Source organism: Canis lupus, chromosome 2 (assembly GCF_048164855.1).
Source record: "Canis lupus baileyi chromosome 2, mCanLup2.hap1, whole genome shotgun sequence".
Lineage (NCBI taxonomy): Eukaryota > Metazoa > Chordata > Mammalia > Carnivora > Canidae > Canis > Canis lupus.
The window spans coordinates 9,351,222-9,377,501 of NC_132839.1; the positions used below are offsets into that span (position 1 = coordinate 9,351,222).

Here is a 26,280-nt window from a genome sequence, read left to right on the forward strand (position 1 = left end):
GACTACTTCAGAATGACTGTCAAAATGCCATGAACCCCTGGCTAATAAAAAGCATCATTCACGCATCAAATCAGACTCAGACCTGGGCTTTCCGAATTGGCCATTTTCCTCGGAGAGTTGGGGGGGCTCGTGGCATTCTGACCCCACTACTGTAAAACAGCGCTGTCAGCGTGTCACTGACTTTCTGGTGATCTCCAAATGTACCTAACTGAAGGCATTCCTAACTCTCAGCTTTATAAAATATAATGAGATGGTTCCTACTCCTCCCTCTCCCTTTGTTTTTTATCACCTGAAAATACCCTGGGGGTTTACAGGGGTTGTCATGTTGGAAATGTGGCATTTGATTGACCAAACCACAGAGGGCATCCTAGAAATACTCTTGAGACAAGCCAGACAGCAACAGCGTCTCCTTCCCAATTATGACCAAGCAAATCAGATTTTATCCGCTCATCATCTGTAAGTGTAGCCCTTATTTGTGCTCTCTGTCCAAGTAACTTTCACTAAGAAATTAGAAAAGCTTCCGAGGGGATCCAATGGGGGGGAGGTATCCAATGGTCCTGTGGAGAGACAGGCTACCTTTCTCACGTTGGAGAAAATCCTAGGTGAAGAGAGAAAGGAAAGGATGTGCAGTCAACTAATGGGGAGCAGAAAGGTGACAGAGTGCCTGCATGGGGATGGAGGCTCACGGCATGTACACGGGCACATGCACCCAACTCACACCCTTCGATTTACTGCTGTCGAGCCACAGAATGTGATTATCCGAGCACTGGATCCTGCCAGACCTTGGTCTTTACAGTCACATAATGACTTTATGTAATGACCCATAAGCATGATCCAAATGAGATTGTTCCTGTATTTTCTGAAGTAACCCAATATCACATGAACATGTGCTTTGTTTAGGAAAGGTCACATTTGGAAATGCTCAAGTCTAACTGGGCTGTGCTGCAGTAGACATTGTTCTACATTCAAGAGAGAAGCCCAAGAAAATGAAAAGCAATGAATCATTAGATTAATTTCATCTATTTCTAAATTCAATGGCTTCTATCTCATTTGTATAGTGCAATTTGATAGATAGGGACCTGCCATCATTCACTAAGGAAAAGACACATTTATTTACTGGTCATCCATGTGAGGGAAAGCAAGTGGATGAAGATGACAGTCAAATTTCTTGGCTGAGTGGGCTGCTGTCAGAGTCAATTCCTCTGAGTGTCTGTAAAACACCTTTTAGACAGCATCACAGTTCAGTGGTCAAATGCAGATTTTATCATACCTTCACCCACTTCAATCTGCGATTTCTTATTAAAACAATAAACAAAAGCAATGCTCTAGGGAAAGCTATGATTTCGTTCAAAATACAAAAATTATATTTAACTTCATCAGAGTATTTCCCCAAACAACAACTTTAATTCACATTTAATAATTCAGTAGAGACACACAGATGCATCAAAGATGTCGCGTATGCTCATACGTAGATATGGCATGCGTATGCACGTATAAATTCTACGACAACTGTGATGGTCTCTTCTCAAAATTAAGAAGTGTGTTTATCTAAAATGAATTACCTAACTAGTCACACAAGCAGAGAGCCAAAGCTATGAATTATTCAAATGCAATTTTGGCTTTTAACACCATCAAGAGGGTTTGTTTTAGTCCTAATAAGCAGTCTGAATTGTACTCTGCCTTTTGTGATTTTCTTCAGAAATTTGAAAAGCCAAAGGAGAAAGTTCTTTTCAGACATTATAATATTTGTATTCTTGTCTTCTAGAATCCTGCCAGGCTATAATTTCTTTGATTTTGTATCAGACCTCACATCCCCACTGCCTTGCCCAAGAACTGGCACACAGCAGAATTTTTAAAGTTTGCTGAAATTACGAACAAGTGGCTTTTGTTAAAAAATAATTATTCCTTTATATTCAAATAAGAGCATAATTAAAGGCAAAAAGGTAAATTGTCTACTATATGATATACTGCCATAAAATTGGCCAAGCAAAACACTTGTTTAGTGTTCACTCAGGTATTAAGCTAACGATATTGAGTCCCCACCATACCCAGGTGCACACGTCCTGCTGGCATTCAAAAACTGAAAAGGCACAGATAATGAAAGCAGAAAGTATAAAATTGATACACGTCTCAAAAAAAAAAAAAAGATAAAGTATTAAAGGCTTCACAAGACCTCATTTTTAACCATATCTAATCTTACAGTGAGGCATCCTGAGACCTAGAAATTGGGACAACTCATATTCTTCATTCATTGGTGAATTCTCGGTTACCACTAGCGAAACTTTCACTTTGGGAATCTGGTTATGCCTTATCACCCCCCGCCCCCCAACATACAACCTATGCATCCAAACCCTCTTCCTTCTGCATATCTTTAATCTTCATGCGTACTGGATTTCATTTTGTAAGATGGTTTGAGCTTTGGTCTTTTTTTGTCAAAACTGACCAGAGTGTCCTCAGTAGGGAGCGAAGGTAAGGGAATGGAAGAATAATTGAATTTGATGTGAGGAAGGCGGACGTGTGCTCCTGCTGTACTCTGGCTCCATCTATCCATTTGATGACTTCTTTCATTTCTTCCTTTATTCACTATCCCCACATCCAAATCTACTGTGATTTTATAACAGCATACAGGTAGAGTAACACATAGCTAGTAAAAAGTGTGGGCAAGTTCCTTGATCTCTCTCACCCTCTGTTTCCTCTTCTACAAGACGGCTTTCTTACAGAGAGAGCTCTAAGTATCTTAGTGTCTGGTAGCCCTTAGTAAACAGGTAGCAATGAGCTGATGATATGAGCAAGGATTCTGTATAAACTATTGCCCTACTATTTGATTAAATCAAAGAAAGAGATGTTCCTGTCTTTGTTTCTCTAACTATAAAATGGGACTACCTGCAGGCTTGTTCTAACAATGAGACAGTACACGCAAACTTCCCCTTACCTATTCCCTTATATAAGTGATTGGTATTTCTCTTTTTTTTTTTTTTTTTTTTTTTTTTTTTTGCAATTTTCCAGTTCTTATTTGCTTACACCTAAACACCTGTGGTTGCTGGCTTACGCAGACTGATGGTAACCACACGTCGCCTGGGGCTGGTACCAAAAAGGACTTGAACAAGTGACAAAATCTTTAGTATTCATGCAATCCTCCCAGCAATAAAGAAAAGGAAAAAAAAAAACACTGGAAATAATTATTAATCTTACAAGCTCCGTTAAGGACCTTAGAACTGGGAACAGTTCGATCGTAGAAGGGAAGTGCCTGAGAAAACGCAGAGACGTTTAGTCCCCTAGTTCTAATGCAGCCCTTCATGAGTTTCCTATGAATATTTTCCTTGACTGAATATATTCACTTGTGCTTTTCAATTTTAATTTATGTGAAAGCAAACACATTTATATTAGGAGAGCAATAATGCTTTCCGGGATATATATTTACAGTCCTTAGAGTCACCGGCTCTGAAACCATATGCTACCATCACTCTTGTTTTCATCAAGAAAACAAATCAGTAACCTATTAATATGAGACCTGTAATGTTTCTGTGAGACACGACTGTCATATTTATACAGGGATGGAGACTGGCCTTCTCTTCCAAGCACATGTGAAACAGGAGCAATCAAGACTCTCTTGGAACTTGGAAAGAAAATATAAAGTCAGTGAAGAAAAAAACTTCATGTAAAAACGCCTTTCAGTGAGTAAATATTATTTTCTCCTAAGCTGCCAAAAATGTGGATATGAAACTGAGGAAAGCTTTACCGTTGGTATTTTAATGATGAATTTGTATCCTAAATCACACTTAGCATTACGTGAGGCACTACAATCAGGAATTTAGTTTTCTGTCTTTAAAGTTCAGGATCTGGGAGCAACTGTCTTTTCTACTTTTTTTCCCTCGGTAATATTCAATTGTTATACAAAATAAGGACATGCAGGCAACACTCCAACTTCCCAAGGTCTGACTTTCAATCTTAGGAATTAACTATGGGAACAAATTTTCAGAGGGCTGTTAGAAGTTGTATTTTCTGGTGAGGTTGCCACTAAAGTATGGAGGGGGAAAAAATGCACATTGCTCCGGTTTTTCAGGTCTATAATGTATATTCCTGTGGGAACACCTCATGAAAATTCATTCTCGGATGGCCCTAAAGAGACTGTACACATTGTATAATTCACATAATAGCCATTTCAGACAGCCCACTTGAAGATTAGTTTCATGGGACCAACGCACAGCTCTCATTACCATTACTTTCTCCAAAATCAACATCTCAAACCAGACAAGTAAAGCAGTGGGAGAAAAAAAAACAACAACAACAAATCCACGAATAATTTGCCAATCACACCTCCTCCCGAAATAGCTAAAAGTCTGTCATAGGGTTATTTCAATGAAAGCAACCTAGATGAAAACAGATGGCAGGCTGTCACTTCTCCTATCTCATATAAAGTCTCAGCCGGGGAAGGGCCTCTTATCCTATAATAAAAAAAAACAGATAGGACCAATGTTCCTTCCTTGGCCCCCCTCTCTCCCTCCTTCTCTCAATCTCTCCTTCCTTCCTTTCTATCCGTCTACTGTTTGGCAGGTAAAATCTGAAATTCCCTGATGTTGAGTCTAAGTACAGTCGATTTATAGCATGAACCAGCAGGTAAATAAACAGTCTGTTGAGTGGAGCGGAATTAAGCATCGAGCCACAGACAGAAAGCCGATACTATACAAACGGGACCACATGGTATTGGCAACCATCGACATCTGCATGCAACTCCTTAACTACTATTACTCATGAATCTCTCCAGATACAGTTTGTAATCTTGTCTCTGAGCGGCTCTCTCTAGTTTGTTTCTGCATTAGGCATGATAAATGCATTTTAGAGACTGTCAGTAAAAGATTAATATGCTCATAACCATCACAGAGAACCTTTCACTGACTTCAAATAGCTGCCCTCCCTTCAACCGCCCACCCCAGCACACCATCCAATTAATACTTACTCACGAAGGCTTCCTCATCCACCGGCAGACGCATTGACATGCAGAGGTATGTATCAGACTATTAGAGAAAGAAAGGTACAAAATCCGAATTAATCTGCTGCTAGTCAAACGAAGAAAAAAAAAAAAAAAACTAGTAAAGCATGGGTTGTATGACTGAAAAAGAACTACTGGCCCAGGGAGGTGAAGTTCTCTGCCAACTGGGTATGACCAAGTTAATGGACAGGCCCAGTTTATAAAACTTAGGTACCCCAAACAGTTTTCTAAGATTCTTTCCTAATTGACTTCAAATATTATATCTAAGACCAGTTGTCACGGGTGACATTTCTAGTACTACCGTATGAAAAGGTAACATTTTCACATGATTCTATAAAAAGAGGGAAACACTTCAATGCGCTTGACTTAAAAATGGGACGAGTTAGTATTGACCATCTTTGCTATATACATAATTAAATACTTAATTTCCTGAATCATTTTACAACTGCTCAAATATTAATTAGAGAAGTACAGTGAATAAAAGTTGGTCTTAAAATATAATATTTGGCTGTTCTCTCTTACTTTAATATTTTTAGGCAGTACACTGAAGAAATCAACTTTAACTCAAGTTACTCTTTCTTTTCCAGCAGTCTTTTATCTAAATGGGCATTTTTCCACCATCAAATATTTTTTGAAACATTAAGATTTTTGACAATGGGCTTCTGTTGATCTCTGCATTCCACTTCCTTAGAGGAAGACCCTATGCAGTGAAGTACATGCCATGGTTGGTAACATACGCAATACAAATATAGACTAAACTCATTTAATAATTCACACTTCATGGATTATTACTGTACAGTGCCAGAATCAAGAGATTCCATAAACACGGATGGAGATCATCTGCATTATCTCTAAACCTACTACTGGTTGGCACTGAAAAATTGCGAAGTTTGTACCTCTTTTAAAATTCTATGTTGGGTGCGAGGTTCAAATACACCTCAAACCATCTTAAATTTTGAAAAGTTAGAGAAATAAGATTCAGTCTTCATTACTACCTTTACATATGCCATTTTTTCTCAATTGAGCAAATTGTTTTGTTTCTTAAAAGACTTCATAATTATTTAGATTCACATTTGGTAAGAAGGAAATGTGCTGGAAAATGTTTCAGATTGTGCAGTAAGGAGGTTGAGGTACATAAAAAAATGGAAATGTGGACCGTGTATCCAGAACCTGGGAAATCCAATGGCAAAATAATGCTTAAAGATCTTATAATCATGTACAAGATTGTTCATAAATATTTTTCCAATCTCTGAATTACCACTGTCACAAAGCTCCAGTGTGACATAAAAAAAAATAATAATAAGTTTAAGATTCTTTTCTATTTGGCCATCCTGAGTTACAAGTAATTCAGAACTAGAAGATATTTAGTGCCACTAATGGCTGCTGTTGCTACCGTTACTATCGCTAAGCCAACAGCTACTCAATGCTTATTATGTGCCAGGCATAGTTCTCAACGTATTATATCATTTAATAACTAAAACATTCAAACATGGTAGATACTCTTACAAACTCCACTCTAAAGACAGTAAGAATAAGAGCTAACATTTATTGAGAGCTTACTATGTGCCAGCACTGTTCTAAACGCTTCATGGGTATTAACTTCTTTAATCCTCAAAACACAGCTTTATGATATAATACTATTGTTCTCCCCATTTTACGGATGGGGAAATCAAGGTTAAGTAACTTTTCTGCTTGTTCTAGCCCAAACCTGGCAACAGGGAGGTAGGCTGTTGAATCCCCTCTAGTGCAGTTGCTTCAGAAAGCTGCCGCCTGCAAATCTTTGCTCTGCCTCTGTGAGATGTAAATCTTCTATAACCCAGAACTGTCTTCTCACATTCAGTGAGATCGTTCTGCCCTGGGTCCCAGCCAGTGGATGCCTTGCTCTAACTTACATCACTGCTTCCTGTCATAAAGATGCGAGGAGCCTGTTTTTCCTCTGGGTAGGTGCCAACGAACAAACCCAGACGGCCTAGTAGAGGCACCAAGCCCCTGAACACTCCTCAGTGCTTTCCCCTGAGCACCTCCCAGACTTCAAAGGTCTTCGGTCCTGTGTTTTGGCAGAACTGAGTTCAATTCACACTAGGCTCCCTTCGCTATTAAGATGGTTATTTTGTTTTTTAAAGATTTTATTTATTTATTCATGAGACACACACAGAGAGAGAGAGAGAGAGGCAGAGACACAAGCAGAGGGAGAAGCAGGCTCCATGTACCAGGAGCCCGACGTGGGACTCGATCCCAGGTCTCCAGGATCACGCCCTGGGCTGCAGGCGGCGCTAAACTGCTAAGCCACCCAGGCTGCCCATGATGGCTATTTTTTTTTATAAATTTATTTTTTATTGTTCTTTTTTTATCTTTAATTAATTTATTTTTTATTGGTGTTCAATTTGCCAACTTCTAGAATAAACACCCAGTGCTCATCCCATCAAGATGGTTATTTCTGAAGAACATCTGTCTTTAACTCAGGTCCGCCTGGTTTGCCATCTGACACTAACAAGCGCAGAGGTCTGACTAATGCATTACCGATCAAAGCAATACGGACAATTAATGACTTAAAAGGACATATAAAAACAAAAATCAATTTAAAGTAGCTAAGTACATATTTACAATAAGAAAGGATCAAAGGTTGAAATGAAATGCAAGCCAAACAAAAGTTCTTTTGTATTTGGACTTGAGTTTTCAGTTTTATTTTCTCTCTCATTTTGTTACAAGTCACCTCAAGTTGTTCTTGGAATGGTTAAGTTATAGTAATGAACACACATATGAAATTCAAAAAGTTGGTTCTTTTGATTAAAAAGAAATAACTAAGCACAATATACAGAATATAGGAAACTACTGTTAGACTCAGAATGATCAGATCCATATTGTATTCTTACTCTTAGCAGCAGCTGCACAATGTAAAAGGACAGAGTAACTTGGGAATGTCTTCTTCTTTTTTTTTTTTTTTTTTACGATTTTATTTATTTGACAGAGAGCAAGAGAGAGCACCAGCAGGGGGAGTGGCAGGGAGAGCGAGGTGGAGAAGCAGGCTCCCCACGGAGCTGCGAGCGTGATCTGGAGCTCCATCCCAAGACTCTGGGATCACGACCTGAGCCAAAGGCAGACGCTTAACTGACTGAGCCACCCAGGCGCTTGGGAATGTCTTCCTTCTACCAATTTTTATTTCTTGGCTCATAACTTCTCTGATAAAGCAAATATATTCAGATTTCAATGATTTTCTGTTCTGTTGAAGCCAGTTTAGAAAAAACAAATGAGGGCAGCCCGGTGGCTCAGCAGTTTAGTGCCTGCCTTTGACCCAGGGTGTGATCCTGGAGACCCTGCAGGGAGCCTGCTTCTCCCTCTGCCTGTGTGTCTCTCTCTCTCTGTGTCTCTCATGAATAAATAAATAAAATCTTAAAAAAGAAAAAAAGAAAAAAAAGAAGAAGAGATCTCCTTCAGAAGGAGGAGATCCTCTGCAGAATAAATAGTATTTGGCAAAATTATTTTGGGAAAACAAAGTCTGTATTAGATATCACATCAATGATGTCCCATCATACTCTGACTTAGGACTTTACTGATGCCCCATTTTTCAAGATAATAATTCTGTCAGAAGAAAAGAAGGTAAAATATTTCTTTTTCTAAAAATGAGCACCTTAAAAAAATATGGTGTGTAGCCAATCAACGGCCTTCAGCTGGAAGCTCTGAGGGCTTCAGCAGAACAGAGAAGAACAAGAAGGAATTTAACTCTTTTCTCTCCAAGTGTAAGAGGTGTCAGGGCTTTTGTTCTACAGTATTCTGGTAAAACAGCTTGGTTCCTGCAATTAAGTTGAGAGCTCAAGATCTATGTAAGGGAGGTATGACCCCAAGGATCATTTACAGGGTTTACCTGGAGAAGCCACATCTTGAAGAGGTCTCAGCCAAGCTCTGTCTCCCTTAGGCTGGCTGAGCAGCACTGTTTTGTGTGTGTGTGTGTTTGTGTGTGTGTGTGTGCGTGTTACTTCATTTTCTTCTCACAATTATGCTGTGAATAGAACTAACAGGCACTGGATTTTTTTTTTTTTTTTTTTTTTTACAGAAATGGAAACTGATTCATAGAAAGATTATGGGTCTACCTAAGGCCATTCAGGTAGTCGGTGTCACAATAAGGATTAAAAGTTCTCAAGTTTACACCTTCATGATGATTAGAGATAACCATGTATCTTCCCTGTCACTTTCTGGCCATTAATCTAGTTTCTTGCCATTTTAATTTAGTTAAACTGTGATCCTGGAGAGTCCTTTGAACCCTCAGACCTCTTTTTCTCTATGATACTAAATCCTATATTTTAAATTAAATGTAAGGCTTTTCATAAGTAAATGAATAACTTTTTCTTTTTTTACAAGACAGGTAATTTGCTGAAGAATAGATCAGACAATGGCCTTTGCCAAACTATTATGAACTCATTATAGCACAGGGAAAGGAAGATTATTTAGATGACTACAAATTACCATTTCATCAATATAGGTTAATTTCTATAGCAGGTCACCAAGAAGAGACAGTTACTTTAAATTTAAACTCCATGCTGTAAGCAGTAGCCAATGTAAGAATTTAAGGCTGTAAAAACATGTAATCACATGGTAACTACCACTAACACTGTGATCAAGAAAGTATTTAAAGAAAAAAAAAAAAAACAAAAACAAAGCCTCCTGAGACAACAATATTAAGAAAACTGGCACAACACATTTCTCAAAGTAATAAAACCATGATATCACTGATACGAACAAGTTTAACCAGTTATGTTTTTCCTTTTTGCAGGTAACCACTGAGAACACTACTTATCAGTATCCTGATATCCCACCCCCATCACTCAACAATACCAAACAAATTCAAGGGACTTAAACATACGATCAATACTAAGCATATGCTACTTTGTCAAAGGGAAAGCACTTACTGAGCCTCCTACTTTATTCTAGAAGCTTTCCATCATAGTTATTTCCCACGAGAACATGCCAGGTGGGTGTTAGAGACACTGTTTTACAGGTGTAAAACTGAAGTCCAAACAGATAAGTCATTTGTTTATGATTAAACAAAATTCTCAAAACTGATGAAATGGAATTTGAACACAGCCCATTAACACGCTTCTCTGTCCACAACTAGAAGACTATTAAAAAAAAGGCTTTTTTTTTTCCCCAAATCTCTCTAGTATTTGAAAAGAAAACATCAGTTCTTAGACACAACGTTAGTTGTCTACTCGATTAAGGGGAGAAATAAAGGAATCAAAGGCACACAAAATTTAATGAGAAGTTTTAGTCCACGTCCCCTCCATTTCCAATAGCGTCTGAGAGCATCTCACGAAAGCTTGTTGACAAACTGCAAAGAACTAGACTAGAACCGCAGCAGTGTAATTTTGCCATTATTTTGTTTCTGCAAAGTAAAGCTATTTGAAAGCATATACATAACTCAGATCAACATTTCTCCCTAACACATTCTGAAGACACAAAAACAGCGCCTTACTGTCCGTTATAATAGTTTCTTCATTTGAACACACCGTCCCAGAAAGGAGGCTTCCCATAATTCAACCCAAACTACCAGTACAACCTTTCACAATTTTCCATATATCATCATCATGAATCCTCTTTTTCTCTCTGTGGGAAGAACATCATATCTGAGCTTGGTGCCAGGGGACTGTCTGTAAAATAGTGTGGATTCAAACTGCTAACGGAAGGCTCAGATGTACAAAAAGGGAGAAATAATGTGAATCTACATAGCCATGCTTCCCAGGGCTCTGTTATGGCGCATCAGCCAAATCTGAATCAAGAGGGATAGGATAGTGCTGATGCCTCTTTACTGCTGCTACTGGGAACTATCCAAGAAAAGCACATTTTTTTTTCCGACAAAAGAAGTATGCTAGACATGAGAGAAAAGGGTTTATTGCTAAAGAACTCCTATTATATTCTATTACTACCCATTTTTAAAAAGATTTTATTTATTTATTTGAGAGAGAGCGAGGGGAAGGGGCAGAGGGAGAGGGGGAAGCAGACTCCCTGCTGAGCAGGGAGCTCGATGCCAGGACCCCAAGACCATGACCCGAGCTGACGGCAAATGCTTAACTGACTGAGCCACCCAGGCGTCCCTATTATTACCCACATTAAACCCAGAGTTCTCATGTAGACAATAGGGTTCAGTAACACCTTGCTTATTTAAAAGGGGTTCTCTGTTTCCATTTAGTTGTTTGTGAGACAGAGAGGCAGTGGTTTCCATGGGACAAGCAGCTAATAAAATCAACTGCTTATTTTAATTAATATGGGACAAGCAAAACCATCTGTTTGCAGGACACCAGTCATTTTTGTTTTGGGGAAGCCAGAGGTACCATTCGGATTCTAGTGCTGAACACTAGGATTTTATCTGGATTAGATAACATCCTCCCTGCCCTCATACTGACTTACAGGATTCCCGGCAGACCACCCTTCTCAAGGAGACCCTCCTATGTGGTGACACAAATAGACAACACAACCCAGTTTTACCCGGATATAGTGATTTCTGCGGCTATTAGCAAATTGGCTGTTTTCTGTCAATAGGCCACAACCTGTAGAGATATTACATTGTGTATGGCGTGGTTTCTGGCAACTTTTCGCAGCCATCCCTTGTCCAGTAATCAGAGCAGAGAAACCATCTCACGGCAGCAACTGTGACATTGTGCCTCTGAGTCATTGCTTGCAGAGCAAGGAGTAATCTCTTCATCAGCCCAGATCACGCACAGTTTAAATCTGGTCCAGACCAACTGTGGAGGATCCACAAAGCCCTTCATCTGCAGACAGTACCCACTTTGGGTTTAAATAACTTGAGTTCTGCAAAGAACTGGTGGAAACCCTCTTTGGCAAGGAGTTTGAATTAGGAGAGAAAGAAAGCAATCGGAAAATTGTTTTCCAAAGTTTTTCTTTGAATTGATCTGGTTGGAAAATGGAATCCAGTTGCTATTTCCCAAAGTGATTTTAATGCATTCTTATGAAGCTTAAATGGACACCGTGGTCTGTATTTGCAACACCATCATAATATAAAAGAACGCTAAAGCAAAGGGAAATTATAGCCGAGCACAAATGCTTTCTAGGAGCAAAAACGTCAGGTTTCAAAAGTCTACCTCTCGGGGTGCCTGGGTGGTTCAGCGGGTTAGGTGTCTGACTCTTAATTTCAGCTGAGGTCATGGTCTCAGGGTCCTGGGATAGAGCCCCATGTTGGGCTCTAGGATCCACACTCAGTGGAGAGTCTGCTTGAGATTCTCTCGCTCTGTCCCTCCCCCCACATGGGCACACTCACTCACTAAGAAATAAATAAAATCTTAAAAAAATAAAATAAAAAGTCTACCTCTCTAGACAAACCAAAAAAATAAACACTTAACTATAGAGAAGAAACTGAGGGTTTCTGGAGGGGGAACGTGGGTGGAGGATAGGCTAAATGGGTGATGGAGATTAAGGAGGGCACTGGATGTGATGTATGTAAGGGATGCATCACAACATTCTACACCAGAAACCACTATTACACTGCATGTGAACTAACTGGAATTTAAATATTCTGAGGAAAAAAAATAACCTGAAAGAAGAAAAGAATCAAGAAACAAAATAAGACTTTCTATTTTAGATGTTGTATTCTATAAGCGTAACAGGCTATTAAACTTCTTCAGCAATACATAATTATGCTCCGAAGGTGGGAGAAAATGAGGAACAAAAAGTATTTTAATTCCAAAAAAAAAAAAAAAAAAAGGCCTACCTCTCTAAAACCAGGACTTAAGATACTTACAGATAAAATCCCTTAAATTGTCACTTTGCATGTAGTTTATCCTAATTTTCCCTCTGCTGTTGTCTTTCCCTTAACAAATATATAAACAATACATACCTATGTTTATATTCATTAGGCTCTGGAAGAAATCATTATAGTTAAGATTTTACAATAAAACATTCTTAAATTGACTAAAAAAATAAGTATTCTCCAAAACACTCCACTCTTGTCCTAACCATTAAGCTATAAGCTCCAGCCCCACCAATTTTTTGGATGTTTAGCCCAATCTAGAATGTAATCTTGTAATAACGTCTGTCTTGCATTTTACGCATTTAGAATAATGCCTAGCACATACCGGGAGCTCTCTAAATATTTGCTGAACTTTGCATGTGCCTTCCTCCTTTGGTGGCAAAACACTGACAATTTCAGAAAGGCCGAACTGAAACCTGTATTATAGACGCTACCTAATGAGGGTTTTATACAGCATCCCTTTCTCATATGAATTTTATCCTTCAGTTGATTCATCCCAGAATCCCATTTGCATTTTTAAACTATAATCACACTGTGGCTGATGATGACAAGATTCTTAATGCCAAGTAGCTCAAGTGGAAGCTACTTCCTGGCAAGGGCTCTTCCTTGGGAATTACAAATCTGTATGAGCAAATGATGAAGGAAAAAAATATTTTGGTGAGTGAACATCTGTCTTAGAGCTTTCACACACTTTAAGAAAAGGCAGAAAGGGACATTCTAATAACAGTCTATAATGAATCACCTATGGCACAACAAGTGGTGACAGTGGAGGGATCCTCCTTGGATTCTTGATTATGGGGAAGCAATAGGAGAGGAAACTACTGTTCTGAACAGGGAGAGGTTGCTGATGACCTCTACTATGTACCTTCCCCAAGCTTTCATGCCTTTCATCAAGTGACCCTGGGCCACCTGGGTGGCTCAGTGGTTGAGTGTCTACCTTTGGCTCAGGTTGTGATCCTGGGGTCCTGAGATCAAGTCCCACATCAGTCTTTCCCCCTGCTTCTCCCTCTGTCTATGTCTCTGCTTCTCTGTGTCTCTCCTGAATAAATAAATAAAATCATTAAAAAAAAGTTTCCCCAAAATGAAAGCTTTCTGAACCTTGTGCAAATGTTCACTAGTCACACCCATATTCCTTCCTCTCTTTTAGCAGCAGATTGGAAAATGACTACATCAAATCTGTTTGGAGATACTTCAGAACAGTAAAGTCCCCACAACCCATACCCTCAAGCACCGTATTTCTATGCTAAGTGGCTTACATTTGATTCTGGGACAATATGGCATCGTGGGAGAAAAGCTCCAGAATTGAACAAGTCTGTCAACTAACTTTACTAGTTGAGCTGCATTCTACTCTCTTGAAATTAAAAATGAACCATCAGAAAACAAAGTGGTCTACACAATTTCCATTCCTCCTGGGGCTGTTCCTTTCATGTCTTGTCGTAGTCATCTCATTAATACTTGCCTACCTCTAAATCTCTTTTAATGTCTGGGTAGAAATCCATTCTTCCACCCAGCCATTCATTCATTCATATTTGTTGGGCAACTCTCATAAAACTGTGAGCAAAAATGGTTTCTCTCCTCACAGAGCTTGCAGTCTGCCAGCAGAACGGACAAATAATCACACAAATAAATGTCAAATTCTTGCTGTTTAATAATACATGGGAGAAGTAAAGGTTGCTGTAGGAGCCAGGAATTCAGGGGAAACAGCCAAGATGAAGGAGGATTAGCAAAGTTTTAGGCATAGGAAATAGTATTGAAAATAAAAGTCCTATAATTGGAGAGAATTTGATGTGGCTGAGAAAACAAAAGTCAGAGTGTATAGACAGGGGAAATGAAATGAGTTAAGTTCGACTGGAAAAGACGACGCAGTACACACTGCTAAACCTTGTAGTGCATGTTAAGGACTCTGGTTGTTTGGTTTTGTTTCCTTTTTTCTTTTTCTTAAGTTTATTTATTTTTGTAATCTCTGCACCCAACACGCTGTTTGAACTCACAACCCCACTGGGATCAAGAGTTCAACGCTCTCCCAAATGAGCCAGTCAGGTGCCCCTATTTTGTTTTTCTTGAGAGCAACAGAAAGCCAGTGGAATTTTTTTGTAGGAAACTGACATGGAGGAAAAAATTAATTAGAGAGGGGAGTAAAAGGGCCATGTAGTTATTCAGAAAACTGCTATCAGCTTGAAACTGGGTGTTGGCACTAAAGGAGGAGAAAAGAGATCAGATTTTAGAGATAGTTAAAAGGTAACATGGGGGCCCCTGGGTGGCTCAGTTAGTTAAGTGTTCAACTCCTGATTTTGGCTCCGGTCATGATCTCAGAGTCCTCGGAGGGAGTCCTGCATCTGGCTCCCAGCTCGGTGGGGGTCTGCTTGTCTCTTCCCATCCCCCTGCTGGTGCTCGCTCTTTCTCAAATTAAAAAACAAAAAACAAAAAACAAAACAAAACACACCTTAAATAAATAAATAAGTAAACAAATGGTATAACAGACATGACTTGGGAGTGGATTTGAATGGAAGGGAAGGAGGCAGTGCCAAGGATGATTCCTAGATTTCTGGTGTGCATAACGGAATGCCCGGGTAGTAGCAGTCGACATAAAACACAAGACCAGGTTTGAAGAAGACAGATTTGGCACTGGACATGTTGAACTTAAGAAGTTTTTGAAAAATCTATAAGTAAATGTCAAATAGGAAGTTGGGCCAAAATTCCTTTGAGAGGAAAGGCCTAGAAGTGTAAATTCATGCCACATGTAAGGTAAATGGTGTGGACGAAGCTCTTTTGTGAGAGTAGAAAACAGAAGAGACAAGCAACTGAGCTGCCAAGTGGCTGGCCAAAGAAAGAGCACCCACGGAGGTTAGAGAAAAACCAGGAGTGTGTGCTATCCAGAAGCTGAAAAAGGGGAAGGTTTCAAGGAGGAGGAAGTGGTGGACAATGTCCCTACTTAAAATCCATATATTAGCAGTGTTCTCACAGGGATGCTTACAAGTCAATAGTTACACATTCGGACAGGTCCTCTTTTGTGTGTTAATATTCTAACTTACTTTAAGGAACCCAGATCTGTCTAGTAGTTCCTCCTACAAGGACGATGACTCTGGATACTCTGGTCTCATGACTTGAGGTCTTCTCAGGACTATATAAAGCTCCCACCACACTCACAATCCAAATTCCCCAGACCCTCTAGTGCTGGCCAGCTACACTGCCTCCCAATAAAGAAATGCCCACAGCAACAGGACACAGTAGAGTCACCACGAAGTTGTCCCACCAGCTCCACTGGTGATGGTCACAGGGCCTAGACCAACTTGGGAAACGAGAAAGGACATCAGTGACAAGGAAAATGAAAAAAAACAAACAGGGGCACCTGGCCGGCTCAGTTGGAAGAGCGCAAGACTCTTGATCTCAAGGTCATGGATTTGAGCCCCACGTTGAGTACAGAGATTACTAAAAAATAAAATAAACCTTAAGAAAAAGAAAGAAAAAAAGTAACAACAGCAACAAAAAACATAGATTTAGAAGGCTGAAGAAAAAGATGGGTCAATAAAGTCAACTTAAAACCTCCAAATATTCAAAATAAAACAATATAAGGGAAATTATTTGAAGCAATACTGGCATTACATAAGTTCAACCGAGTATACTACCACCAAGTAATGAATCTCTCGACACCTGCTTGATTTCCACCCAAGAAACGACTTCTATTCCACAGACTAGTGATGTTAACAAAACCTAGGACTCTGAATGCCTGATTTAATCTGAATGCCTCTTCAGCACGCTGACCTTAATTTCTTGTCATCTAGTAAGGACTAGTTAGATGATATAATGTAAAAGTACATACTTTGTACATAAGAAAAAATTAGAGAAGTACAAGCATTATAATATTAAAATAGGCAACTTTTAGTAATAATCCAGCACACTTGTATAAATGTATAAATGTTCTGAGTCGTCCAGTATCATATATTTGTAATGAGACTAATACTGTGAAAATATGAAGCTGTTGTAGTCACATTTCTCTCCCAAATAAATCACATTTGGTTCCCAAGAAGCCATTCTATTAGTATGGCTCCAAAGAAGGAGGCAGGGTTAAGGCTGGCTAGGAAAGAGAGAGAACATTCTTCTAGACAGGAGGAGGAAATGAAAACACATCTCTGGCCAAGAGAAAGTTAACACCATAGTCAGAAATGAGATGTCTGAGTTGTTAACAATGGAGAGAACTGAGCCCAAGAACTCCATTCATTTGAAAGCCTTTCCAGTGCCCAAGGCTACTCATGTTAAGACCACTCCTTCTCATATACCCAGATATTATCTCGACAAATAAAAAAGGAAGGAAGAAGGGGAAAAGTTTAATCAAAAGTTGGGGTGACTGCTTGAACCTAAAAGGAGCAGGATGCCCTCAACTGATATGTTTAAAGTTTTCTTCCCTTACTACTCAGAGGGCCAGGAGTCTAAGAAGCTAAATTGGATCAGTTTTTTAAAAGTAAAATCTTTATTTTTCTTTGCATACTTGAAGAGTAGTGTGTGAATTGTGACTCTGCTACATACATAAAGACCAATTTGTAAATGAATGTTATCAATTTATTATTTGTACTTTTTGGTATTTGTTATGCATTAATAAATGGCATCTGTATGGTATACCAGTACCTGATAAATTTCCTATGGAAGAGGTGTAAAATATGCAAATAATATCGTAAGGCTCAAATATATTTATGTACTCATGGCAATGATTAGCAGAATTTCTGACCTGAAAGATGAATGGTTTTTTATTTCATTGATGCTAGTACTTAAAATTGGTACAAACATTTCAAAAAAGCAAAATGGCAATGCATGGTAAGGGCTATGGAAGTGTTGATCAGAAACAGCCCTTTTCTCCTTATGATGAGAAACCCACCAGGACCTATCACAAAGACCATATTAAATGCATACTATCTACCATATGTAAGAGGTTTAAGAACATGTTTGTGATCACTAAGAGGACATTGGGTTGCAAACTTCAGGACGACAACTCAAAATGGCTTTAAACAGAGATGTCTCTCACATAAGGTGGGGTGTGAAGTCCAAAAGTAGGAGAGATGCAGGAACTGTTATTTCATCCAGCAACTCAGGGATGTCATCAAGGGCTTAGGTTCTTTCCATCTATCAGCTTTACCATATTCAGTATATTGCCTTTCAACTGTAGGATTCCTCCATCATGATTACTGAATGGTTGCAGGAGCAACCACAGTCTCAGAAACTAATTCCCAGTATCATAGTCTCAGAAACTAATTCCCAAAGGCCAAAGGAAGTAAAGTCTCTTCCTTCAGTTCCATTTAAATAGTGAAGCTTTCCCAGAAGCACTTGTTTCCAGCAGAATTTCCTTCAACCCAAATGGCCAGAACTGTATCACATGCCATCTCTAACCCAATCATATTAAGGTTAAAGGAATCACCATGATTGGCTTAGTCTAACCAAGGTCACTTTCTGGGCTAGGGAAGGTCAACAAAGAAAGGGAGAAAAATGCTTGTGATGTAGGCAACCAACAGGTCCTGACACAATATTCCTAGGAACAAAACCCAAAACCCTCATAATTCTAAATTTAATCAGTGGTGGACAATCCATCCCAATGTATCGATCTGTGATGTTCAGAATTTTTTAAATCCTTGCCTTCTTTTCTAGTGAAATAATTATGTCAACTAAATGTATACTCAATTAGACATTTTCTGCTCCATCTCTTAACTAGATGTCAAAATACATTAAGATTTAGAGGCCACGAGTGGGTAAAATGCCAAATTCCCAGTTTGGCAAACCTGATGATCTTGAGGGAAATAAGAGATAGAAAGTCAATTTAATCCTAAGTTTAAGAAAAGACAATTGTGCCTTCTGAAAAATGCGCTTTTTTTTTTTCTTCAAAAGAAGAGGTACCGCAGGCATGGGGTACTTAGGTTTAATGATGAAGTCATCTATTTAACTATAATGATCAAGGGCAAAGTCATTCTCTCTCCACGTCCCTCACAGTGATTTTGCAACCTATTCATTTTCCTTAGACTTCCAGCTCATAAAGAAAACATTACAATGGATTTGCATCCTTTGCCTCGAACTTCTAAGACGAACTATAAAATCAAATATAAAAATATTCTTTGGAATGCTCTTTGTTTTTCCTTTGCACGTCATAAACATCTCTATTTCAACATTAGGCAGTTAGAACAAAGCTCCTTGTTTGCTAGTCTGTCTCTTGTTACTAGATTGTGTTTTAAAGGCTGAAGCCTTGATTTGTTCTTGTTTATATTCCCAAAGACCACTTGGCATCAGAACTGGGTATGCAGTGAATGTTGGTTGAATTTGCTTGTTGAATTTCTTTTAAACTACATGACTAATACCCTTTCATAAAGGGCCTATTCCTACAAAAATAGCTCCAGAGCACTGAGTCATTTTTTTCCTTTTAGGATTTTATTTATGCTTTTTTTTTTTTTTTAAAGACTATCAAACCAAATTTATCCCACTGTAATTTTCCAACTTCCACTGAAAGACAATATTAATAATTCAAGAAAAGGAATGACTCTACAAAGGTTGTCTTCTCTTTGTGTCTCAACTCCCAGGGGTGGACACTTGTCATATAGTTAATGGAGTTATTATTATAATGAACCAAATAGCTGTAGAATGTCCATTTTCCAGATATGTTTTTACTTGTCATCAGTAGATTTTGCATTATAAACATAAACACTGCACTTCATTATTATTGTCCTTCTTTCAAGCCAGCTTGGAAATTAGAGAAATACCTAATTCTAAATGAAAGAGTAAACTCAGTATTTTAAAATCAGCTTCAGTTTTTGACATTTTTTTAGACTTACACACGCACACACACACAGCATAGTAAGAACAAAATGGAACAATCTCAAATTGTCATCATTATATAATTAGGTTTATGTACTCAGTATTCCTTGGTAGGTATTACAAGAAAATTTGACCTTTTCTATCCAGCAGTTATAAAACATAACCTGTATAAACATCATAAACTGAATTTAAGAGTGATCAAATGGTTTGGGGGGAAAGCTTTCTTACTATTATTGTTGAAGTATAATCAACATGCAATACTGTGTTAATTTCAAGTGTACAGCATATTGGTCCAACAATTCTACAAGTTACTCTGTGCTCCCCACTGTAAGCGTAGTCATCATCTGTCACATAGTACCTTATCGTAATACTACTGACTACATCCTCGATGCTGAACTTTGCATCTCCGTGACTTACTTACTTTTATTTTTAAAAATATTTTATTTATTTATTTGAGATAGAGAGTGAGTGCATGATGGAGGGATTGGGAGGAGAAAGTAGACTCCCTGATGAGCAGGAAGCCCAATGCAGAGCTTGATCCAGGACCGCAAGAGCTGAAGGCAGATGCTTAACTGACTGAGCCACTCAGGCACCCCATGACTTACTTATTTTAAGCTGGAAGTTTGTACCTTTTAATTCTTCTTTATCTATTTAGTTCGCCTCCTCTCCCCTCTGGCAACCACCAGTTTGTTCTTTGCATTTAAAAGTCTGTTTGCTTGCTTTGTATTTTAGATTCCACATATAAGTAAAATGATACGGCACTTTTCTCTAACTTACTTCACTTAGCATGATACTCTCTAGTCCCATCCACCATGTTGTCTCAAATGGCAAGATCTCATTATTTTTTATGGCCGAGTAATATTTTATGGTATATATATATACATATGCCATAGGTATATGTATCACATCCTTTTTATCCATTTATCTATTGATGGACACTTGGGTTGTTTGCACAACCTGGCTATTGTAAAAAAAAAAAAATGTTACAATAAACTTAAGGGTGCATGTATCTTTTCCAATTGGTGCCTTCATTTTCTTTGGGTAAATACCCAGTAGTGGAATTACTGGATCATATGGTATATTTATTGTTAATTTTTAAAGGAACCCCCATACCTTTTTCCATAGCCATTATACCAATTTACACTCCCACCAACAATGCACGAGAGAGTTTGTCTGGAGGAAAGTTTCTTTCTATAAAAGTATTTCCACTGACAAATTTGGAAGAAATGAATACTCATTGTATGCAACTTCTAATGAATCTAGGCAATGGTAAACACTCATGGCTGCTAAAACCAATAGGTGAAAGGCTAATAAGAAACTTTGGGTCAATTAATTTCCTAATTCTTAATAAGTAGGATTTACATCATAAGAAGAAAGACAATCAGAGGTTATATGTTTCCTATGGTTTAATAGGACAAATACTGTTTTCTTCACAAATAAATTACAAGGGAAAAAAGAGACAAAAGGAATCTCAAGAGTCCCTATAAAAGAAATATATCAACAAGATGTACCATGGGGACTCTGTTGCAAACAAACCAACATTTAAAAAATATAACAGAGAAACTTGACACTGACTAGATATAATGGTACTTGTGCTTGTCTTTAAAAATACACACTGAAAGATACACTGAAATGAAATGATGTCTAGCAGATGCCTCAAAATAACTCAGTGTGTGTGCTGGGGGAGGAATGCAGTGTGTGTTGGGGGACTACAGATAAAAGAAACCTGACCATGAGCTTATCATCGCGAATGGGTATGTGGGGGTTCATTATACGAGCCGTTTAATTTTGTGCATATTAGAAGTTTTCCATTGAAAATGTTCAAAATATTAAAAAGATACAGTTTGTCACTGAGAATCTGCTACCAACCTATCAACCAACTTAACACAATAACCAACAAACTGAACTACAAACGTATCTTACACAATAACCAACAAACTGAACTACAAACGTATCTTAATTCCAAAATGTTTTGATCCTAGGACGTAAAAAGAGATAATCATAATTCTCAAAAAAAAATCATAATTCTCTCTTCCTTCAGAAACTCTGAAATCTAATGAGGAAGACAAAACCCACCCTTAGGAAAGAGTGTAGTGTCAAGGTTACTGCTAAGGGTGAGAAGAGTGATAGGGGAGCCCAGAGAAGGGGAAGCCTGCCAAGTGATGCCTTGATCCTAGACAGACCAGTCCAGGGACAGGGAGGAGGGCCTCTAGCTGGGACTAACATTTGGAGCACCTTTTCTCCTAGCAAGATTATGCAGAGAGACAGAGAGACAGACAGAGAGAGAGAGAGAGAGAGACAGAGAGAGAGAGAGAGAAAAGACGGCATTTACCTTTCAAATTTCAGCTTGTCCACCACTTAAAATTCACAGACTTAACATATTTTACAAATCCTTACAAATCTTGTCATTTTCTTGTGGGTGGCACTGTACCATTTCTATACTAAACGTTCTAATTTGCTATATTTAATATTAAAATAGATCAGTCAAGTTTCCTTTAGGAGACAGAAGGCAAAATAAAGGGGACAACTGAGGAAAATGTAACCAAGGGACCAAGAATAAAGCTGTGGGCTGGGTTAGAGGAAGCATGGAGGTGATGTGGAAACACTCTAGGGGTCTGCTGAGTAGCAAGCTGTTACCACCCGAGGACACAGAAGGCCAGAAGAGGAGGACTTGTCAACCCAGAAACTGCTTTAGCCCTGAGAGATAATAGCAACTATGGCAGAGGGAGACAAAGTCTGTCACTGCCAACCTGCTGCCCAACAGAGAAAGAGCCAAGGAAATAAATTCCCTGCCTTCACCTTCCTGCTGCTTTCCAGGCTTCTGGGCTGGACAGAGAAGCTGAGTCGCTGTGGACGAAGGGAAGAACTCAGATGAACAAAAGTAAGAGGAAGACCCTGTAAGCTGTCAATTAGTTTGACCAAAACCCCGAGATGGGACCAAGTGTGGCGGAAGCAGAAGCAGCGTGGTGAACTGGATGAAGAGGCATGTAGGGGACATTTCAGGGAATTCTGCGAAAGGAAGCTGGATAATGTGAGTGCAGTTAGGAAAGGGCCTATGCAAAGGAAAGGGCCTGGGAGACGAGGTGAATTTCGATTTGATCTGTTTAGATGTGATGTTAGTTGTGGCAAGTGAGTGAGGGGTGAGGGTATGAAATCAGGAGCACTGTCCTTTAGGAAGAACATGGTGACGGAACCATGTTGACCATAAGCAATGAGGAGACAATGGCAGGGGAAGGCAGTGGCGTCTGGACACAAACCAGGGCATGCTGCTCTCAACCCAGGTCAAGTCTATAACAGGACAGTAGCAGTGACATCTGTCCCTTCATCTGGCCATTGCATCCCATGTATCTATCTATCCCACAAACATATATTGAGTCTACTAGGGCCAGACTGGTGAGTATTACAGACGTGCACACAGGGGCAGGTGGGCAGTAGTGACACGAGCAAGTGTAAAACTGAAGCTGGGACGCAGCTCCTAAAAAGGCACGAGGAACTACGAGAGCTATGGCGGCCCTCTGGAAGGTGGGGTAGGGTTGTAGGAGGGGTGGAGGGAATGCAAGATGGTCAGGAAAAGCTCCTCGGAAAGAGTGATGATCAGGCCAAGATACGTAGGTGGGAAGTTGGGAGGATGTTATCCGAGGTAAAGAGAGAGGAAGAAGCAAGCAGGGTAGGGCACAGCAAAGCACAAAGATGGAAGAGGGAAGCACAAGCAATGAAGGAAACCAGTGTCACTGGGACAGAGAGGCAAAGGGACAAATCTCAAAGACATTTCAAAGGAAGACATGAAAAGAACCACAGATGTCTAGACCAACCATTTTTAACCAAGGAGATGAGATGTTTAACTGCCTCGTCAGTCTATATTTGCTAATGCGCTCCGTGCCTTGACCAAAGAACGCAACAAATAAATCTCTCTTCTGAAGAAATATTTATCAGGCACTCTGCAAGGCACTGGGAATAGAGCCTTAACCAGACAGACTATCTCTATTACATCCTATGAGTCATCAGCCAACCTGCTTTCCTACATGGACCCAAGAGCAGAATAGCTGGGCACAGATTCAAGGGAGATTTATCAACCAACAAATATTCAACAAGTACCTTGTAGGTGCAAGACACAATACAAAACATTGCAAAAAAAAAAAAAATATCTGGTCTACACAACAGGGATGAGCTGGTTTCTCTTAAATACAGACTGTGATGTGTGTCTGTTCAGCCTGGGCATGACAAAAATATGCACAATGATGAATAAGATGCAGTCACTGGTTTCAAAGACCCTTCAGTGGGAGAGATTTGAAATGTGAGAATGAGTCACTGTGACAATACAAGAGGTCTACGAGAGGTGGTCTACAGAATTATGGCACTCACATCAGATGGGCTTGAGGGAAGGGGGTAGGTAGGGTCACAGGGAGAGGTGCTGGTACTCTTGTAACTTAATAAGGGATGATTTCAATAGGTGAGGATGAGAAGGGCAAAGGCAGAAAGAACAGCATCAGTTGGAGGGCATCTTCTTGTAGGAATGGCAAACAGGCTCAGTGTGGCAGAAAATGGGAAAAGTCAGGAAGGAGCATTGCAGGGGATAAGAATTCAGGTGGCATGGATGGGGACCCCAGGACAGAGAATTTAAGAACCTGGATATGGACCAGGAAACACATTTGCTCAGAATGAGGAGTCGCTGTAGAGTTTTGAGCAAGAGAACAGCATTATCAGAGAGGAGTGTTAAGATTATATGGACTGAAAAACATCCTAACAGTTAAAAGCACAGGATCTGGAGCCGGCCTGCCTGAGTCAAGACTCCAGACTCCCTCATGGCTATGCCTCGCCATCAAAAGGAACAAACTATGTATAAACACAATGTCACAGATGAGTCGCTGATGTGTCATGCTGCGTGAAAGAAGCCAGACGCCAAAGACTCCGTACTGTTGTGATTACATTTATATGTAAATCTACAGAAGGCCAAACCTTAGTGACAGAGAGACTAGGAGGTGCCAGAGGCTGGGGACAGGGAAGGAATGGGAGGGAGCCCACAGGGATCATCACCCATGGGGGTGATGAAAATGTTCTTTACCATGACTCAGGGGGCAATTACACCACTGCAGTATGTTTGTCAGCACTCACTGAATTGTACGCTTTAAATCAGTGAATGTTTTTTTAATTTTTAAGTAAATTATATCTCAAGTAAGCGGATAAAAATGGGGAAAAAAATCATGCAAGGGTAAAACGTTAGATAACAGTTGAAAAAAAAATTGAGCTGAAGAATATTTCTTACATATTAAGAACCTGGCAGCAGGAGCCTCACATGAGGCAGGGGACATATGATCCAGGTAGAGGCATAGACAATAGGCAGTCACGGGTACGGGTGTGTGTGTGTGTGTGTGTGTGTGTGTGTGTGTGTGTGAATTTTTTTTTCCTAAGGTTCGAGAGTGCTTTAATGGGGAGCGCTCCCGGGTGAGGTTCCATGACTCGGAGGGTGGCCTGAGTCAGGGAAGTCGCCAGCAGGGAATATTCTTAGTGTGAAGGTAACTAGATCCTCTTTTGGAAAAAAAAATATGTATTCAACTAATCTTTATTGGACACTTGGCATGGTCTTGGGCCCAGGGGATGCAAGAGGGAACAAGACAGAGAGGTCTCTTCTCTCAAGGCACTTCTATTCTCTTCAACAGATGGACATGAAGTGGAGATTGGCTCCTTGAGTGGTGGCCACTCAGATGGAATTCAGACTTCTGCCCCCGACCCATGGAAGGAATTGTGTGAAGAGCGGCGAGCTAGCAGGACAATCGTATTCACAGGAATATCTACAATATTAGGTATGTTAAACCTACCAGACACAATAGGTATATTGTAACGACAGGTGGATGCTGCTGTCACGGTGGTTTTACAGGGGATTATTTTATAAAGAGCCTGGGGGAGAAATGGTTGGGCACACGGATATAGAAAGAATTGGCAAAATCTCGTCGGTCTTGTCTACATTTCAAAACTACTTAAAACATTTTCAGACACGTTTCTGAATTAATCCTACGAATGTGTATAGGAGCATATGTTTGGAATTTACTAGCTCTGAACACACCTCAAAGAAAAAAATCACTGGCAGTCGATGATTTCTCCTAAGCTGACTGTCACAATGGGGTGACAAGATTGTCCTCTAATTAACGTTCTCCTTCCTAACACGGTGTTTCACAGGTTTGCATATTTCTGTTCTCTATGAAGTTCTTTTTTTTCTCTCTCTCTATGAAGTTCTTAATGATAAATGGGTTCTGGAAGGTTTCTTTTGTTGTTGTTTTAAAGGCAAGGAAACAACTTCTGATTCATGTATTTGTAAACTTCTTTTGGGCAAGCTGACATTTTTGAATCTTGGGGAAAACATGTTGAGGAAGTGATGCAAGTGGAAATAAATGATACACGGTCTTCCAACAAACTTAGGGTCCTTCCCCAGCAGCAGCCTCGAAGGCATTTAAAAAAGAGCTAGATTTGGCTTTTATTTGCTTCTGCGGTACTTCAAATCTCTTTGGCTATTATAGGAGGTTTTCAGGTCATCACAAACCAAAGTGAAAAGGGACTATTGTGGGCAGGAACCGCACGAAATACCTTGTTTATCTCAACTGACTCCCACCATAATTGATGGAGGGACTGAAAGTCCCCTTACACCCAACACAGCGTGGGCTTCTAGGCCCAAACTCGCTGTGCTGATTGAACCAATGACAGGTGTAAGATAGAACAGGCTCAACCTCTGGCAGAGCCAAAGAACTCCTGT

The 26,280-nt window shown here is 39.6% G+C and overlaps 1 protein-coding gene across 13 annotated transcripts in view; it reads right to left on the bottom strand.

Annotated features, from left to right (window-relative positions):
* Positions 1-26,280, bottom strand: part of PAM (peptidylglycine alpha-amidating monooxygenase) — a 229,328-nt gene that overhangs the window by 111,107 nt on the left and 91,941 nt on the right. For all 13 annotated transcript variants that reach the window (XM_072789317.1, XM_072789290.1, XM_072789328.1 and 10 more), the window contains one exon: positions 4,958-5,015. In XM_072789317.1, coding sequence (XP_072645418.1) covers positions 4,958-5,015 — 58 coding nt within the window. The remainder of the gene's footprint in view (positions 1-4,957; positions 5,016-26,280) is intronic.